Source organism: Tarenaya hassleriana, unplaced genomic scaffold (assembly GCF_000463585.1).
Source record: "Tarenaya hassleriana unplaced genomic scaffold, ASM46358v1 Cleome2, whole genome shotgun sequence".
Taxonomy (NCBI): Eukaryota; Viridiplantae; Streptophyta; class Magnoliopsida; order Brassicales; family Cleomaceae; genus Tarenaya; species Tarenaya hassleriana.
In genome coordinates this window covers 3,639,240-3,658,440 of record NW_010965372.1, presented here as the reverse complement: position 1 = coordinate 3,658,440, position 19,201 = coordinate 3,639,240, and the positions used below count along the sequence as shown (strand labels likewise).

General features: G+C 36.8%; 4 protein-coding genes across 10 annotated transcripts in view; all 4 read right to left on the bottom strand.

Moving 5' to 3' along the window:
* Window positions 1–689: 689 nt before the first annotated feature.
* Window positions 690–3,576, bottom strand: LOC104812061 (F-box protein SKP2A). 4 transcript variants are annotated; one of them, XM_010539016.2, is made up of 5 exons: window positions 3,483–3,576; window positions 2,780–3,049; window positions 1,960–2,308; window positions 1,710–1,851; window positions 690–1,368 (listed from the first exon to the last, which is right to left on the bottom strand). In XM_010539016.2, exons 2-5 carry the CDS (start codon window positions 3,037–3,039, stop codon window positions 992–994), a joined length of 1,128 nt encoding a protein of 375 aa, XP_010537318.1. In that variant the 5' UTR covers window positions 3,040–3,049; window positions 3,483–3,576; the 3' UTR covers window positions 690–991. The 4 variants fall into 4 exon arrangements, with proteins under 4 accessions (XP_010537318.1, XP_010537317.1, XP_010537319.1 ...); XM_010539015.2 differs by having other exon boundaries at window positions 2,780–3,191; window positions 3,483–3,568; XM_010539017.2 differs by having other exon boundaries at window positions 2,780–3,141; window positions 3,483–3,521.
* An 891-nt stretch (window positions 3,577–4,467) lies between these two features.
* LOC104812060 (ACT domain-containing protein ACR3) lies at window positions 4,468–8,682 on the bottom strand. Of its 2 annotated transcripts, none has more exons than XM_010539013.2 (8): window positions 8,388–8,682; window positions 7,317–7,423; window positions 7,189–7,234; window positions 6,983–7,097; window positions 6,823–6,890; window positions 5,335–5,949; window positions 5,147–5,251; window positions 4,468–5,043 (listed from the first exon to the last, which is right to left on the bottom strand). In XM_010539013.2, exons 2-8 carry the CDS (start codon window positions 7,385–7,387, stop codon window positions 4,705–4,707), a joined length of 1,359 nt encoding a protein of 452 aa, XP_010537315.1. In that variant the 5' UTR covers window positions 7,388–7,423; window positions 8,388–8,682; the 3' UTR covers window positions 4,468–4,704. The 2 variants fall into 2 exon arrangements, with proteins under 2 accessions (XP_010537315.1, XP_010537316.1); XM_010539014.2 differs by having other exon boundaries at window positions 7,317–7,420.
* Window positions 8,683–12,700: 4,018 nt separating this feature from the next.
* LOC104812058 (2-oxoisovalerate dehydrogenase subunit alpha 1, mitochondrial) lies at window positions 12,701–16,233 on the bottom strand. Of its 2 annotated transcripts, none has more exons than XM_019202327.1 (8): window positions 15,913–16,233; window positions 14,568–14,888; window positions 14,061–14,218; window positions 13,866–13,965; window positions 13,637–13,748; window positions 13,394–13,533; window positions 13,114–13,299; window positions 12,701–13,017 (listed from the first exon to the last, which is right to left on the bottom strand). In XM_019202327.1, exons 1-8 carry the CDS (start codon window positions 16,144–16,146, stop codon window positions 12,841–12,843), a joined length of 1,428 nt encoding a protein of 475 aa, XP_019057872.1. In that variant the 5' UTR covers window positions 16,147–16,233; the 3' UTR covers window positions 12,701–12,840. The 2 variants fall into 2 exon arrangements, with proteins under 2 accessions (XP_019057872.1, XP_010537314.1); XM_010539012.2 differs by lacking the exon at window positions 15,913–16,233 and adding an exon at window positions 15,255–15,277.
* Window positions 16,234–18,651: 2,418 nt separating this feature from the next.
* The window catches only part of LOC104812057 (putative pentatricopeptide repeat-containing protein At1g77010, mitochondrial), a 2,591-nt gene continuing 2,041 nt past the window's right edge, over window positions 18,652–19,201 (bottom strand). Inside the window, exon 2 of one of the 2 annotated variants that reach the window (XM_010539010.1) lies at window positions 18,652–19,194. In XM_010539010.1, the coding sequence (XP_010537312.1) occupies window positions 19,031–19,194 (164 nt within the window). In that variant the 3' untranslated portion in view covers window positions 18,652–19,030. The other variant, XM_010539009.1, reaches the window with a different exon arrangement.

Below are 19,201 nucleotides of genomic sequence, written 5' to 3'. Positions count from 1 at the left end.
GTTATATACACATGCTATAAGAGTTGGGCCACAAACAATGATCATTAGACCCCAAAATTAATTTTGTAATACGGACGTCCGATCGCTAAGAAAGCAACATATTGTAATAATTTATGGAAACATATTGTAAGGACCTCTGTCCGAAAATGACAGCAATGTGATGATTAGATGCATCAACCAAGGAAAAATTATACTAAAACTAAACTAATATCGTCGAATATACGATACTACGTATACATGTATTATTGTATGCGGTCACATATACACACACATGCCAACTGTATACACGGTTTTACTTCAAATAGGCATTATATCAAAAATACATTCCATTTGCGATTTTTACTTCTCATGTTATAAATGTGATCAGAAATTTAATTTTGATCATATTAATCACAATATTAAATTTATAAATTTTTATCAAATGATTAGTAAGATATATAAGATATGAACATAATGAATAGTAAGATATATAAGATATAAACATAATGAATAGCTGTGATCATAAAAAATTTAACGTTATGATCAAAATAACAAAAATCATGGATCATGGATCATCAAAAATGATATACCTTGAAATCAAAATAGAAAATCAAAATAGAAAAAATCAAAATAGAAAAGTAAAGCAAAATAGAAAAGTAAAGGTATTTTTTATAATAACCCTTCAAATATCTACCATAACAAGTGAATAGTGAATATGGCAAAAACGTAAATAAGCTCTCAAAGATTGAGTTTTTACTGAAGGTTCGAAGTGTTTCCCTTGTCCGAAATGTACATGAACTAAGACAGAAAGAAGAAACAGAGTGCCCTGTTTCAGCCTGCTCTGTTTCAGACAACACCTGACGACATTACTGAAATCCCATGAATATCTCCAAAGTCCCAGCCTTTATAAATACCAAAAAGAAGAACAAGGACAAGCTCTTCTTTCCACCTTCAAATCATATATATACACGCACACATTCGCATTCAAAGATCTATCCACCAGAAATCTGTTTCAATGAGCGGTGTGAGGGAAAGCATGGTGAGAGCGGAAGATGCAGGCGCAGTGAACGGAGGTTAAGTTAAGACAGCCGCTCATGACGAGGGAATGTCGGCCGGAACACGTGTGGAGGGCCGGGAAAGTGTCGCAGACCGCCTGAACGGCCGACGGCGTGAGGGCGGTGCATTGGCTTATGTTCAGGCTCCTTAGCCCTTCCTCGTCGGGTTTTCCCTTCCTCCTCTTTACCGAAGACAATTTCCACATCTCGGGTTTGTTTTTTACGCCGCTCTGAGCCAACGAGTACATCGCTCTGTCCGTGATGTTCCTGCAGTAGTACAACCCGAGAGAACGTAGATGGACACACCTGTTTGCCAGAGCTACCACGCTCTCGTCTACAAAACAAATACGAACAAAGTGAAGTTATTTCAGTTCAGTGGTGTGAACTCATGTCTTAGTCCATTGGTGTTGCCTTTCATATAGATAAACACGAAACCCTAAATTGTTACCCTACACTGGTGTCGGCTTTGACATCGATACATATGATCCCTAAACCCTAAATACTAACCCTAAATCCTAGTACCTAAGCCCTAACCCCTTTTATTAGTATCAATCAGTTCAGTTACAGTTACAAGTTTACAACCCAAATGCTCGTGTCTTAGTCCATTGGTGTTGGCTTTCACTTCGTTAAACCCTAAACCCTAAATCGTTAACTGAAAACATGTCAAACACTTACCTGTAATAAGAACACAGCCACACAGGTCCAAGGTCCTGAGATCCGGGCAACCGTATGCTAAACTCATCACCCCGGAATCGCTGATATTATCGCACCATCCGAGGTTTAATGACTGTAACTGGTTACAGTTGCGACCAATAGCCTGCAGATTATCACGATGAAGACGAAGAATTTCAGACAATTTTGCCACTTGGTAACCAGATAAAGGCGGTAAAGAAAGAAAGATCCGACCAAGAAAAAATCAAACGACCTGAAGCGCATTGTCTGAAGCAGCTTTCACACATCCGCAAAGATTCAGAACTTTGAGCTTCCGGCAGAAACTGGTCAGATACGCAAGACCGTCTTCGTTGAACGAAGTGCAGCCACTGATGTTGAGTTTCATAAGGTTAGGACAGCCATCGGCAAGAGCATAGAGGGAACGGTCGGAAAGCTTGAAGCTTTTGCTGAGATCGAGGTCCTGCAACTCATGGCAGTAATTCGCAATAGCTTTCACAGAATTGTCCTCGAGCTGGGGTTTGTCCTGCCGAAGTATTAAAGTCTGCAACTTTGTGAACTTGGGAGCGAGAGAGAGGACCAGATTGTTCATGTTGTTCTTGCACCTGAAGAAAATAGATCGACGATTACACACAAAAGCATGAGTATACTCTTATCGAAATCATCCAGCCATTTGAATTAACCTCCTAGTTTCTATAAAACTCGATGGATCGACCAAAAGGGTTTCATCGAAACTTGATAAAGTTTCACTCTTTGCACCTACCCACAAGAAAAAGTTCTTCGAAGCTTATTCTTATACGCCTAATCATATGAATAATCGCCTTTAACTGAAGAAAAGACCCTCAGACATGAAAACAACAGAAAAAATTGAGCTTCGTCCCAACCAGACAACAACCAACATAATCGAAAACCCCCAAAATCTCCAGAACCCTCATCATATCTATGCTTCTGATTATGATAATCGGATTATCCTCTTCAACCAACCTCTCAAACGACATGACATAGATGCAAAGCCACATTCATGAATCATGATGTATGCGATGATTATGCCAAAAGGGTAGAGAGAAATTATGTACCAAGAGAGGCAGAGATGAGTGAGGCCAAAGCATATGGCGTCTCTCCAACCGCTGCAAACACCAGAAGCCATTATCACCGTCCGATCATCGACGAGGGAAAGTATCCTCATCAGAAGCTCCACTGGGATGTCTTTCCACTCCGTGATCGCCAAACCCTCCATCTTCATCACCCCAGAACCCGCCATAGCCATCTTCTGAAAGCTCCTGTTCAATTCCACCGGTGACCCTTTTGTCGTTCTCGCTGCTTCTCTTCCCATCATAAGATTGAACCTTTCACCAGAGAGAGGGAGGGTAAATATCTGTAACTCACAACCTCGGAAGCCGACAAAGAGAGACAAGCTAGGGATCTTGCTTGAAGAAATCTGCTTAATAGAAACAGTAAGAACCCTCTATTTTTCTTCTGTACTTATGCCTGGAGAAGAAATGATCAAACTCAGGAAAGGGATACAAAAACGAGAGGATTGAATCAAGAGACCAATCTCTAATAAAAGTGGGTGTTTTTTAAAACATATAATCCTCTTCTCTTCGCTTCTGGGCCACTGGATTTTCCCAGAAAGCGAAAGAATTGATCCCTGAAATTAAAAGATTATATTATTCCATTGACTAACGTACGACCATTGAATTTGCTACACCAGAATCCTCTCTTTCGAAAACCCACCCAATATGATAAATAAAAATTCAAACTTTGGCCTTACGATCATACCTATGGCTTCGTTTCTTCCTTCCGCTTTCTGGGTTTTCTCTCGAAATTATTTTTCTTTCTTAAATTCCTTTCCCTTTTTTATGCTTTGAGGTGATCACAAGATGAGCCACAGAGCCGTCGTAGAAGATACCGAGGGGAAGGGGGAAGCGTACGGGTGATGATTTGCTGACACGTGGGAAGACACGTGTCATAAAACCAACGGTGGCACGTTGCTGATATAAATTATGATCCCATCGATTTTTGTTTGATCATACTTGTATTTGGTACTTTGAATTAGATTCTGACCCATCTAAGTTATATATATATATATATTATTGTTTAGACAATTACTCAATTAAATCCACGTAAATCTTAAATCTCATGAGGTACGGATAAAAATGAAAACAAACCTACAGTTACAAACAACTTTATTTTCGTTTAATTAAATCAAAATGTACGACCGACTATTATTCCTTCGTTTCCACAATCAATGGCTCTTAATTTTTCGCAATAATAAATTAGCCTTTACTTTTGGAGGAAAAATAAGTATTTTTAAAAAGAACAAAAAGGAAAGTAAAGGATATGTTTCTTTTGATTAGAAACGAAGCCGCACGAGAAAAATCCACCCAAATTCTCGGGGGTCCCATCCATTTTCCACCACCGAACATATTTTTTTTAGATTATTAAAAATCATTATAAAATAATGGGAACGAATTTTTTCATTATTGTTAAAATAAATGTTTGTTTTAACAATAATTTACGTTTTGTTCTCATTACCATTTAGAACATTATTTACAATTTAGTATCAAAGCGTTATGTATTTTATTTCTTGTTTTAAATTCGTCGAAACTATTGGGGAGAAGAGAAAGGTCTTAATGCATTTCCAACCAGGTTTCTTGCATGTTTAGACTACCAGCTGTTTGCCTTTTCTATGTCCGCACTCCATGGCGTTTTCTATGGTATCATGTAAATTTTGAAAAAAATTAAAAAAATAAATAAATATGCATTTGTAAGTCAACCAAATATTTTCATTGATAACACAACACATGCCCTTCAATGGTGATGCCACAAGTTCCATTATTCTATATTACACTTACCGGAAACGTTCGAATTGGGGTCCCACCAAAGAAGATTAGATAACCGGAATTTACGGTTATGTCCGGTTTGGTTCGGTTCAACCAAATCGAGGCATTACAACACAGCATAAACCACAGCTTTCCAAATGTACCTGTAAGTAAAAATCTCAAGCCAAGAACCTCTCGAGCAGATTCCCGAAGAAGAAGCTGGTTTTGGCCCAACCGGCCGAACCGCCGGCTGGACCGGACTCCTTTGATTTCCCGACATGAACCTTGTTCTTCACGTTAATCATCATCGTATGCCCGATCTCTTGTCGCAGCGCCTCGATCGTTTTCACATCCACCGGGTTTCCCGAAGCATCCCTCACGTAAAAAACGTTCACGGCCTGTTCTCCGACCGTCGTTACACCGGCTCTCATTACTGATAGTCCGTGCTCCCGCAGTATCCTCGTCACTTCAGACAGTAGTCCCATTCTGTCCTTAGCGCATAGTTCCAAGCTCAAACCCTAGATTCGAACGATTCTCGACGTTACTTGTACCGCAAGAAAGTAATTACTTGCACCGCAAGAAAGTAATTACTTGTACCACAAGAAATCTTTGTAAACTTACCTCGCTCACTCTTCTGTGGATAGCGGCTTCGAGACATTTGATCACCCTCTCTTTCTCGGCCTCTGAGTGGAGCGTGCAACCATCCTTATGTCGGATGTAATACTCCTACGCAATTTACGCAACGAGCTCGGTTACAGGACTATATCTGCATTAGGGTTTGAGAAAGTAGAGCATATAAACTTATGTACCTGAGATGCGCATGGACCATCGGACGAAATGTTGGCATGGAAAACGACGTATTGCATGTCTGTCAGCGTGCAGACGATGTCGAACATGAGTTTCGCCCGATCCTTACAACTCACATTAATCACGGAATAATCCTTTTCTTCGCAACGTTCGACTTTGATCTCGGGTTTGAACCCTTGAGAAGAAGAATCTACAAGTTTGTTGCCTTCGTAGTCTTTATCGGCGAAAAGCATTTGGTGGAGCCTTCGGTCTACATGTGTGGAACCGACCGAGAAACTCGCGCGAGCCACTTTCTCGTCCTCTTCTTCGCATCCTCTCAGCACGTTGTTGAGTTGTTCTTCCATTGCTGACAATCTCGAAGGATCATCGACGGCTCGGGATGTGGAATCATCATTCACGTAGAGGACACAAGCTATCCGACGGTTATGAGTCCATACTTCCGCTGCCAAGACATTGAACCGAAGATCAGCAAGGACAGCAGAGATCTCGGATAACAGGCCAGGACGGTCACGGCCAATGAGCTCGATGGCCGTGTGGTCGCCTAAAGAATGGACTCCGACCCGTTTGCTCGGCCATGTGTTTAGCGCGGCTGAAGCTTGGCTCTTCGGTCCTAACACCTTTAGAAACAAAATAAATACACAAACACATGAAGCAAATACTGTAATCAAGTTTACGAAACCTAACCCGTAGGGTAAGCATGGGTCGGGTTCTCGAAAGTCGGACATTCGAGATAATGTCCGGGTAACATCATGGATATCTAAACCCGAGTTTATATACATATCTCGAGTTTTTCAAAACAAATATCACGTATTAAAAGTTGAATCGGGACATGTAATGAAATTTTCGATTTACCCGAACTTAAACCCAAAAGTTCAAGAGATTTCTATAGGTTTATCTGTAATATCTCTAAAACATAGAAACAACAATATCATTATACTGTCCATTCGGGCATCCGCTGATAATATGATCTCGAACCCACAACCCAAAATTGAACCCGATTTTCGGATTTTCCTCGTGCTATAACCCAACTCAACTCATACATTGTTCCAGAACCCGAAATTTGGGTACTCGACCCGGGGATATCAGGTCGAGTATTCCAAGTTTGGTTTTTTTCTCCAATCCTAGTAACCCGTAACTAAACCCTAATCCATATCTATGAATCAAACATTCTAAAACAAGAAGCAATGAGGATTAAGACGTTTCGGGGGATAAGGGGTTAGAGAACTCAATAGTAGAAATGCCGGAAACTCGAAGATCTTCTTTACATACAACAAAGAAGTAAAGATTTGATGGAGTTTTTGTCTTCCTTCCTTCACTCCTAAACTTTACCGTTAACCTGTTTTCCACAAATATCTGTCACTGATATTGCCGACGACACCTTTTAAAACGCTCACTTTGTTTGATGAGAGACTTACTGTTTTTAAGCCGAAAGTTACAAAAGCTCGAAAAGAGAGGAAGGCAGAGCCCAATACCCGGGATTTTTATCGTACCTTTTCAATGTATTCAATGGTTTTGCTGTCTGTAATCTTGTTTCCTTGATGATCGAGGACATGGAATACTGTAAAACCCCGAAAACGCACAAAACCCATAAATTTTAACAGGGGATCGCATCGGAAGAATTAGGTGCGGACAAGATGTGTGTGTTATTACCGTCCATGAACCATCCGCCGTCAGAAGAGATGTAAGCTTTGGTAATGGTTAGATCAAGATCTGTCAAGACTTGAACAACTTCCAGGAGGATTCCGGGTTTGTTCATGCTGTCAACCTGTTTATAAAGATCGAGTATTTCGTCAGTTCATCACTCCGATAAGACGATAAATCCCGTATCGAGCACGTTCTTATCGAATCGTTCATACCTTCACGAGAGTACAGTCTTCGCAGCTAGTGTTGTCCACCGAAACCCTGCAAGAACCGAGAATCATCGATCAAAACGTAAACAAAAAAACGGATTCACGAAAATCTTCGACCTGAGAAAAAACATTACCTCGGGGGATTGATTCTTGAGCTCAAGTTCTCGTATTCAGGATCGAAATAAGGCCAGCAAACTTTAGCCATCTAACAGCAAAGACCCTCTGACTCAAGGAGAGGCTACTGTATCTCAATCAGACATTAACAGGAAACAATCAAACAAGAGACAAGAAACGAGAACCTTCAGTTTCTCGACAGCTTGAAGAAAGTGGAGAATCTACAGAAACTCGAGAAAAGATGACAAGTTCAGATGTATGTAATGAACAGAACCCACAAACAAGAAGATTGAAAGAAGAGAATCAAGAAATGTAGGAATCTCTCTGTTCCTTATCTTCTGGTCCTTAACAACAAATTCTTCATATTCTCTCTCTCTCTATGACATCAAAACCATAAATTCTTGTGTCCTAATTCTTTGACAAACCTAACGTATTCGTCAAGACACACACACCCGTTTCTGTTCATAACTTTGTGCTACAAATACAAAGACAACTTTTTTTTTCCTGCAGCTTACAGAGACTCTACTTCAAGTGTTTGGGCATCAAATTGTTCATAAAAAGATTGATGGGTCAAACCCAATTCAAGATTTAGAAAACAAGTCTTTAGGATCTAATCGTGGATCTCCACAAAAAAAAAAAAAAGATTTATCACAGAGACCCAAGAACTCTGAAAGAAGATAACTGAGAGGGAGAGAGAGAGCAAATGGACAGAAATCAAAACAGAGCGTGTCAACGTCAAAATTTAAAACCATACATGGGAATCAAATCTTGGTCGAATCCATATGCAAAATCATCATCAGACATGTATCTATACACTGTAATAAAAAAAATGTCAAAAAAATCATCGGCCGTCCATTTCCAAGTCAAGTCACAACCGCCGAATATACCAAAAATTGAGACAGTCACTTTCTGTTACTCCTTGTATGTGTTTCCCGTTTTCTCATCCCCCAGTTCTACCCACAACCATATGCTCTCCGATTCGTTATTCTCCATCTTATAAATCATAATAAAAACGAAGACCAGATTTCGAAGAACAGCTGCACCAGATTGAACCCTCAACCGACCGAGAAACAGAGTTGCAGAATCCTTACCCAAGTTGCAGAATTTCGAGGAGGAGAAGAGGGGTTCGAACCGATTGCAAGAACTAAACTAAAAATTGGGGCATGGGTTTGAGATAATGGAGGCAATTAGAGACCAGAGAGAGAGAGAGAGAGAGAGAGAGAGATGAAAACGAAGAAACAATCTTAAAGCTCAAACCCTGGACTCGGAAAACAGATGGAACAAAAAAAAAAGAGAAATTTTTACATCTTCGAAACAGAAGAAAGACAAAGACAGAGCAAATGCCCAGAAAAAGCTGTCTCTCTCTCTTTCTCTCTCTAATGTTTCTGTCTGAAGCGCAGACTCTATTTCCGCTTCTTTAATAGGGGAGAGAAAAGGGGTGAAGCAGTACGGACATCAACATGGCTTAATTAATCTTGACAAATTACGACTTTTAATTGTAATTATTTAGTTAATGGGGTATTAGTCAGATAATGACGCGGCGAATATCCAATCCCACTTCGAATTTGCTTGGTATTCGTTCGATTTTCATCCCACGCTCTTGTCTCCACGCGTGTTCCACACGCTCTCTCATTGATGTGTTGCAACTTTATAGTAGTATATTAATTGACATTTGGGATTTTGACCACGTGGTAATATTGGTATGTACTTTAACCTTTTTAATGATTAAAAATAATTTCATTTTCCGGCATTCCGGCAAATTTCATTGTTTTTATAAATCTTTGACCTCTTTGTAAACAAAAAAAAAAATCTTAAGTGTTAAATAAGGAAATTAAAGTGTGATGTACAACTTATTTTTCTTTACACATATGAATGCTTAAAATTTTAAGAGAAAAAATCATGTCTCAACTTTTTAAAATTATCTTTTAATATTTAACTTTTTTCACTAAATTTTCAATAAAAAACAAATCATCGATGAAATTAATTTTATATCACAAAGATACAAAAATATTTTAAAAAATATTAAAATATATGTCCCAATTAAAAGTTACGTGCTAAATCTCATCATTCATTTTTATATGGTATTATGCTATTATTTCATGTTATTTTATTGATATAATAATGTATGTATCATTCTTATTAGAGATTGGCAAAATATGAATATAATTCGAAAAACACAATACTATTAAAAAAGATATTTTTAAAAAAATGGATATTTAAATATAACGAAAAAATAGTTGAAGCGTAAACGTTTACTTTTATCACAAATTTGCTATTTTAGATTTTGTAATTTGGAATTTTAGTTTTTTTTGAAGTACCATATAGTTTTTTATTTTGCATTAAATGACATATATTTTATATTTCTTGTATATCAATTTAGCTGAAAATTAGAATAAATTTCATTGTATACGTAAATATGAATTTTAAAAAATGTTTAACAAAAACAAGTATAGACAATAGCGCGTGAAGCATACTCGCGAGAGTAGGCGCGTGGAAATAAGGGGTTTAGGGGTCCCTTGGAAGTATTACAGGCGGTTGCTTTTGTCTTTGCTGCACTTCTGTACTGTTCAGTGTCGACAATCCAGCACATGAGTAATTTTCTTAATTTATAAAACTAGCCCTCATCTTCCTAAAAATACGAAAATCACCCTTTACTAAAGGCAGCGTCCATTTTCATACCCTCCAAATCTTCCAATTAAAAAAAAAGAACCTAATATTATATTCCAAATAAATAGGCCGAGAAAATATTACTTTATATATATATATATATATAGGAGTGTGAGTTTTTTTTATAACGATGGAACCAGCCTCGACTTTTCGAACCGGACTCCGCAATACCTCACAGTCTATAGGGCCGGACGAACGATACGATATAATGGACGATAAATCTAACGGCCCAACGCAATAGAAGCGTGAGTTTGTGACCGATTATGAGTTTGTAATATTAGTTTATCTTTATCTATGTTGGGCCATAGGAGTGTGATATTGTGACGGATTATGAGTTTATAATATTAGCTTATTTTTATCTATTTTTATTTTTCTTTATTTTTTATATATATTTTATTGGTCCCCATATTTTTCCAAATTTTTACCAATTTTTCTCTTATCTGAATACATAATATCCTAATGAGCTTATAAATCTCTGAAAACACCAAAAATTTAATCTAAAGAATTTACGTTCATTGTATTTTATCCATCATATCTAATTAAACCCGCAGTTTTTATGATTTGTATCAATTTATTTTATTTTTCACGTCATCAATTTGGATATAAATTATCTAAAATTGGATGGTTCAACTAATAAAAAAATAGAGCAAAGTTCGAGTCTCCATTTAGGAGAAACATTCACCTGGATTTTCTCGATCATATAGGAGATGTAGTTAGGTCGAAAGTCCGATATAAACTTATAGATTATCAAAAAAAATACTTGGAACGTAAATTTGGTTTCACAAAAGCTGATTCTTTCATACTAATTGATGAATAATCATGTTCCGAACCTATAAAAAAATTAATTGTTATAAATTTAGAAATAATTGTAGTTGCACACGATTTATCAAAACTCACACGAAAAAAATGATTGTAGTTGCATGCTTTATTTACTAATTAAGTTCATGTAGACGAAAAGGAAAATAAGCAAAAAAAAAGGTTAAGCTCACCAAAAAAAAAATCTTTAAGAAAATTAACTAATAAAAATCTTAATCCCTTCAAAATCTGATCTAAATTTACAAGAACATCATTTAATCACACTCTTGCGAAATACAACGTTAATTTTTTTTTTAAAGAAAGCTGCGGCTTTAATCTATAATGAGACTAATTAAGTAGTTAATTGAGAAAAAGTTGCTAATGAAAAGGATTCGAAACATCAGTCATATGTTTAATTAATGGACTCAACAAAATGGCATCAAATTCCATATATTTCATGTTGCTATAATTATAATTACTATACATACATGTATGTGTATATGTTCGATTTTAATCTTTTTCTTCTTTTATTTCTCTTTCGAAAGCTCGCAGGTTTTAATATAAAAAAAGCTTTGCCTTTATGTTTTGTCAAAGAATCAGCATCAAATTCTTCTCCTAAATTTACATATATATATATATATCTTGAAATTAATTAACATCTATTAAAAAATATATGGATATCTGAAAAATATGATTCAGACCAAAGATACGGTAAATTTATGAATTATTAAATATATATATATATATATATTGGTAACAGAATCCGTTTTAGGTTACCCATTACCAAAAAAAAATATCGGGACCAATAGATTATATTATTCGGTTTCATTATTCGCTCGTTATAGATTCATTTTATATAAAATAATAATTTGAACATGTCATCTTTTGTAATTATTTTATACGTCAAAAATACTTTTTTATGAAAGAAAAAAAGTAGGTGGAAAGGGAGAAATAAGCAAAATAAGCCAAGTTGCAAGGAAGAAAAGAAGAAGAAGATTCGGAATCTTTGCTTTAATGGTTGGATGTATATCCTCCACACATTGTTTCACCCTTTGTGATACATCATTATCCAATATTAAATTTAATATTACTAATTATAGTGTAAACTTATTTTCGTCATCATCATGATCATTGTAGGTATGAAAAAAAAAATGTAATTGAAAAAAAGCACAGTTTTTACTAATATCAAAATTAATATTATTATTATATTATTATTAATATTCTTAGCAAATTGAATGGTGATATTAAAGATAAATCTCGAATCTTGTATAAAGTGTTTTACTTTTAAAAAATTAACATGTAGAAATTGATAAAATCTCAACTTTGTTCTTGGCCACGTTGCATGGCTAATGATGTCAGAGGTCTCTCCTCCTCACAATTTGGGACAACAAAGTTGTGTTTTATGGCTCCATCTCCTTTCCAAAAGATTCCTAATTTGATGTTATTAGACTTTTTAGCTAATTCCATTTCGATTATAATGTATAAATTATATATATGGGTGAGCCTTTCGATTCGGTTCCATAGAACCGAATCATACCAAACCGAAAAATACGTTATTTTTTTTATCTAAATTGTCAAAGATTTACGAACAAAATTAATTTTAAAAAAATCAATTTTTTCGCAATCGAATCGAATCGAAATTTTAAAAAAATCCAAAAAAGGAAAAAAATAATATTTAATTTTTTTTAATGAAAATCGATATTGAACTAAACCAGAACCAAACCGAATATAATATAATAGTATCTATTTTTATAAAATGAAAAGAAATAAACCGAACCATTCTCGACCCGTATCCCGATTAAACAGTGGAATGTCCATCCCTTAAAACAGACAGACTTATTATTTTAAATATATTAAAATTAATAGTCAAATACTATCACGTCGATAGATTCATGTTAGCAGACTATTCGATTTCTTGGATAGGTGGATGAGATCATTAAAAAACTGTATATAAATCTGCATAATTTGAGCAATTTATGAGTATCTTATGAATCTACAATGTTAATTATACTTAGAGTTAGAAGTATCTTATGATAATTGGCGATAGATTTTATTTCTAGTAATACATTTAGTGGAAAATGGTTAAGAATCTGATGCGTGAAAGCCGATAGGATAATCTTGAGGATATTTCCCGACCAATTCCCTCAAGCCCACTTCCTGCTCAGCCAGATTCTCTGTCGGAACATCGTACACATCGTTAAACAGCTCCTTCAATGGCTGTTTCCCCGATTTCTCCGCCACCTGAATCGCTTCCAGAAGCTGCCACCATAGCCACAACAATGGTTCAGAACATCAATGGAAGCTAGGGTTTTTTCTGAGAGCTATATACAGAACTAGATAGATCTGATCTTATACCTGTTTTCTGACATTACCACGGAGCTCGTCTTCTTCCTCCTGGCTCCACCACCCGTTCCTCTCGACCCATTTCCTGAACCTGTTCACGGGGTTCCTCGTCGTTTTCCAGTACTGAATCTCGTCAGCCGGTCTGTATTTGGTGGAATCGTCCGACGTAGAATGGTGACCTACCCTATACGTCAAGGCCTGGAGAAAGGGAAAATATACGATTCCAGCCGGTATTATTTCACGTTTTGATCATTTTGATATCACGCATTTCATCTATATTACGGTCTCTCACCTCGATCAGGACCGGTCTCTGCTCTGTTACAGCCATCTCCCGAGCCAAACGGACCGCGCTGTAAACGGCTAGAGTGTCGTTCCCGTCAACCCGAATGCTTCGGATTCCGTACGCTTGGCCTTTCACTACAATTCCATCGCCTATACAATGACACTACCGTATAAGCATTGATGTCTACCATGGATTACACCATGCATACATACATATATACATGTTCGTTCTGTAGCAGAGAAAATTTCATACTTCGAAACTGTTCTGAGATATGCGTACTGATGGCGTAGCCATTGTTCCGACAGATGAACACGACCGGAGCTTCCATGACCGCCGCGAAATTCAGCCCGGCATGGAAATCTCCCTGCGGAGAAATCAAAAAACCCAGAAACAGCAGATTTGACCCTTTTTGTTCTGAATCTGTTCAATCAACAGGAGAGCGAGAATCGAGATTTCTAGGGTTTTGATCAAATCAAATCACCTCGCTTGTTCCGCCATCGCCGACGAATGTGACTGCGCAAGCGTTCTTCTTCTCCATTTTCAGAGCGTATCCAACGCCTGCGGCTTGAGGGAGCTGCGTTCTGATGGGGAATTCGAAACGATTTGCTCAAATGGGTGGAACAGAAAATAATCGCGAAAATCGATGGAATTGTTAGAGAGGGAAAGATGATCTTACGCGATCGGAGAGGAGACGGTGAAGTAATTGTGGCGATTGGAGCCGTAATGGATCGGCATTTGCCTGCCTTTGCCGTAATCACCCCTGTTGCCGAAACACTGGTTGGCGAATTCTTGCAACGTGAACCCACGCCATAGAAGAATCCCTGGCTCTCGGTACTGCGAAATTCCTCCGATTCATAAATCCGATTGGGGGAGAGGAAGCCATCGAATGTAGCAGTGGGCAAGGATTCGGTATCGGTTATGAGTGGTTATTTCAGTTCGGTTATGCTAACCGCAAATAACGTCACAGTACTACTCAAATCGAATCCGGTATAAAAATTTATACGCGTATGATTTTTTTTCAAAGCGAAAAATTGGAACCCGAACCAATTATTAAAAAAAGATTGAAAATTTCTTTATCAATAAAAATGGAAACCGAAACCGAACCGGAACCGAGTTGAATTTGCGAGTTCGGATCGGCCCATCCAAGCTCGGCTATATATGACACGGGGTAAGAGAAGAGTACCTGAGGCAAAACGACGTCGTCTGGGGAGAGGGCGGCGGCCGAGGCGATGTTAATGGCTTCCTCTCCGACAGAAGTGAGGTAAAAGGAGATTCGTCCTTGTCGTTGAGCTTCGTAGAAAACGTTATCCATCATCTGCAACGTCGCCATCTTTCCGTACATCTTCACCGCCAGTTCCTCACTTACGGGACTGAAATCGCTGAGTGGGATGACGTTTCCGCCTTCGTCGAGAACCCGATAGCACGGAACTCTTCTGGAAGCGCATTCGGGCATGAATTTCAGTTCGCAGGTGTAAGAAACCTTACCTCCCGGAAAATCCAGTTCCTGCAAAAATCCCCATCCAAATTGTTAGTAATAATCTTGTTTTATTGCATTATTTTATTTATTTTGAAATTTTCAAAAGGTGGGTGCTAGTCTTTAGGCATATCCCATGTAATTTGCCCACATTCTCTTCCCACGTTGCTTTTGTTTTGTATTTAAAAAGGTATCCCCATGAAATAAAAAGATACCTCTCTCCCTAATAACATTATCTCTTTTCTTTCAAATACCTTTTCATGTTCGTCGATAAAGTCATGCAACCATTTTCCATTTCTTTTGGTTTAGTTTTTGAAGATTTCTAATACAAATGAAAACCCTAATCGAGGAACACAAGACTTTTGTAATGGAGACACAGCGTGTCCGTGTCCGTACGGTTGGGACAAAACGCTTCCAGCTCCGGTCGTCGGGAAACTAGAAAGAGATTCCAATTACGTCGACGTCGTCACGTCGAAATAAGCGGGTTGTCTTTTATAGTATGAAATACGTGTTTAAATGTGGACCCCACCTCTCACGTGTGACCCTCAGTTTTCAATTATTTCGTATCCTCCTAAACATGAAAATTGAACCAATAAAATTATTTTTGGTTCATTACAACTATCATTGTTAAATAAAGTGTTAATCACTTGATTTAGACACATATATCACCGCTAAAAGTGTGCGCTTTTTCCCCCAGAAACTGGGCAATGGAAAAAAAAAATAATCAGAGATTGGTTTATTAACGTTAATTGCTTTGTGTATAATACGTTCTTGATCAAGAAAACTTGTACGAAATCGAAACTCAAAACGAGATTAGCGTTAATCCAAAGTTTACGATGTGATTAATATGACAAAAAGAAAAGGGTACGTACCTGAACGTCTTCTTCATCACTTTGATTAACCAAATCACGTTGCTTCTCCGCCGCCGTCGACTCGCGACGGAATCCGGCGAGAATAGGCGGTGGGGGGCGGCGAAATCGAAACTCAAAACGAGATTAGCGTTAATCCAAAGTTTACGATGTGATTAATATGACAAAAAGAAAAGGGTACGTACCTGAACGTCTTCTTCATCACTTTGATTAACCAAATCACGTTGCTTCTCCGCCGCCGTCGACTCGCGACGGAATCCGGCGAGAATAGGCGGTGGTGGCCGTCGAAGAACCGCCGTGGAAGATAACGGAGCCGTTAAAGCAGAGCGTGAGGAGACGTGACGGCGAATCCCCGACAAACCCAGATGCTGTCTGAGGCCAAAGACAAGGTTTTTGGATCTCGAAAGCCAAATCGCCATGGAAACTTGCAGAAACAGAGAAGAAGAAGAAGAAGAAGAGATTAAAAGCGAAGAAATTGGCGTTTGTGCGATTAAGGAGCTAATGAAGGAGATGAAGAAAAGAAGAAGGACAAGTGTATGAGTCTCCTCGTTGGACGTGACATGTCATCTGTATCTATCTATCTATCTAATTTATCTCCAATTTCCCATCTATTTATTTATTTTCCTTTTTTAGGGTTTTCTAAATCCATAATTATGCCTATTTCTTCTTTTTCTTGATAACTTTTTCGATAACTTAGTTAATTGTTGTAAAATGGTATTTTTTATTTTTTTAAATATACACAGAAATTATGACCTATCTCCTTTCTACACAATTTTTTTTAGATTGAAATTTATCTCTTGACTGTTTTGTTGACAAGATAATTAGTTGTCAACACAAAATAGATAAAATAAATAAATAAATAAATAAAAGAACTCTCTCGTGCCAATTTTAATAACATAATTAGTTATCCACTAAATAAGGAAATAAATAAATAAAACATATTATTACATTCCTTGCTTGAAATGCTCTTCTAGATAAAGATTATTTATATAAACTAATTCTACTAGTAAGAATTGGGCATGCATAAACATGGATTGTATCAAAAGGGTGTTAATATTTTACATTGAATTACCTATATTAAGTCTAAAAGATGAGAAATAATACGGGTTTTCCTAAATTAAATTAAACAAATTATTATTATTATTATTATTATTATTTTTAACAATAAAGACTTCAATGATATCCACCAACCATACCGGTGGGGTTTCCATATATGGTTTCATCGTTATAAAGTGGAAAGACGTTACGTGTCATTTCGGTATTTCTTGAATTTGACAGTACGGTCGGTCCATGCGTCCGTCTCTGCATTTAGGCATTTCATATTGACACGTCACTCAATAAATTGAACTTGGCAAATTAGTGTGAAACCTATATTACTATTTAAAATACTATATTTTAATATATACGATATGCTCTATTTTAGTGTACACTTTTTAACAAAATAAAAAAGTAGATGTGTTTTTTTTTTTGTAGAAATTACTTGAAAGGTACTAGTTTACAAAAATCATCCAACTCTACTTTTATTGTTAGGGAAAACGCTAAATAAAATACATGAGTTTCTCAATTTTTATAAAATCAAACTCAAACTTTATTTTTTATCAAATAAAACCTCGATTTTATATTTCAATCGATAATAAATCTAAATTTTATAACAGTTATCATTTTTAAATTCATCGCTAACATGACGTATAGATATCGTGATATTTGAATAATGACGTGTTAAATATGGCATTGACTTGCCATATAAAATATTGATACGTTATATAGAATTGAGGTTTAAAAGTGATAACCATTATAAAATTCAGATTTATTTTTAATTAAAAAATAAAGTTAAGAATTTTATTTGATAAAAAATAAACTTTAGTTTTTGTTTTGTAAAAATTGAAAATTTTATATATTTTTTTTGAAATTTTCTCTTTGTTATTGGCGATGATAAATCATAAATGGGGTTTTATTGTTTTAGCTATTTAGTTGATTTTATGGTTTTACATGACCTCATGGTTCGATTCCTCTTTTTGGTGTCAAACTTCCTCTGATCCGGTCAGTTTCGCTTGGTTTACCTGTTCGACGTGGCTTGCTAGCTGTTGCATTGGACCGTTGGGTTTACCATCTGCGATACCGTATCATTCGTCTGGCCCTGTGAGGTGTGAGGTGTTGCGGGTTTTCATTGTTAAAAAAATAAATATAATTTGGTAGTATTAAAAAAATATTAGTTATACAAAAACTGAAATATATTATTTCAGTGTTCAAAGTCTTTTTTTTTAGGGGTGGGCGTTTCGGATTTCGATTCGGTATTCAAGCGGTTCGGTTCGGGAACGGTATTTTCGGTTTTACAAAAAGTGTACCAAACTAGAACCGAATGTTAAACGGTTCGGTTCGGTTCGGTTTTAGTATCGGTTCGGTTCGGAACGATACCATTATATGAATACCAAATAAGTACCAAACTATAATATTTACACATATATTAGTGGAATATTCGTTTTTTAGTTCGGAATTCATACGGTTCGATTCGGTATTCATACGGTTCGGTTCGGGAACGGTTCATTCGGTTCCATTAAAAGTGTACCAAATTAAACCAAACGTTATTCGGTTCGGTTCGGTTCGGTTTCGAGACAGATCTGATCGATACTAAATTTCCAAACCGAAGTGCCCACCCCTACTTTTTTTAACTCTTTATAAAAGTTTCGGTCAAAATCGTTTCATCAAATCCGTAGATAAGAGAAGACAATAATATCTTATGACTTATATTATATATATATATTCAAAATTTTTATCTCGATTTATAAGATATTATCCGATCTCAAACTCGTCTTTGTCAGATTTCCAAAAATCAGATATTCGAAATAATTTTCCAATAACACACATCCAAAATTAAAATATAAAATTTCAAAAAATTTCGAAATAAATATATCATATTATGTATTAGAAGTTGACTCAAGACAAGTATTCAAAATTTTCGGATTCTCTGAAACCTGGACCCGAAATTCCAGTAGATTTCTATATAATACACAAGAAAGCCATTTTACAATTCATACCCACAAACAATATGATTACCCGAACCCGATTTTCGAGTTTCCTTCGCGCCATAAACCGAGTTCAGGTACCCGACCCATGGGTTCGGATACCCGAATTTCGAGATTCACCCGTCCCATGGGTTCGGGTATCCGTCCCATGGGTTCGGGTACCCGAATTTCGAGATTCATCTGTCCTACTTTCTTCATTTCCCTTTTATCTTCTCTTCTGGCTTAACCTCGGGCTTAATCAGATATCTATTTACTCACGTTCGAGCAGAGTATTCAACCATCAGCCCCAACTGCTACCTGAATTCTTCCTCACATGCTTCTCCTTCATCAAGTTCCTCACAAATTCCGACCTTTCCCAATCTCCCGAGCTCGCGAAAATGGCAGATAGTTGTATATAAGCAACCGAATTCTCGGGATCGAGCTTTATAATCTTCTCAGCCACTCTCTTTCC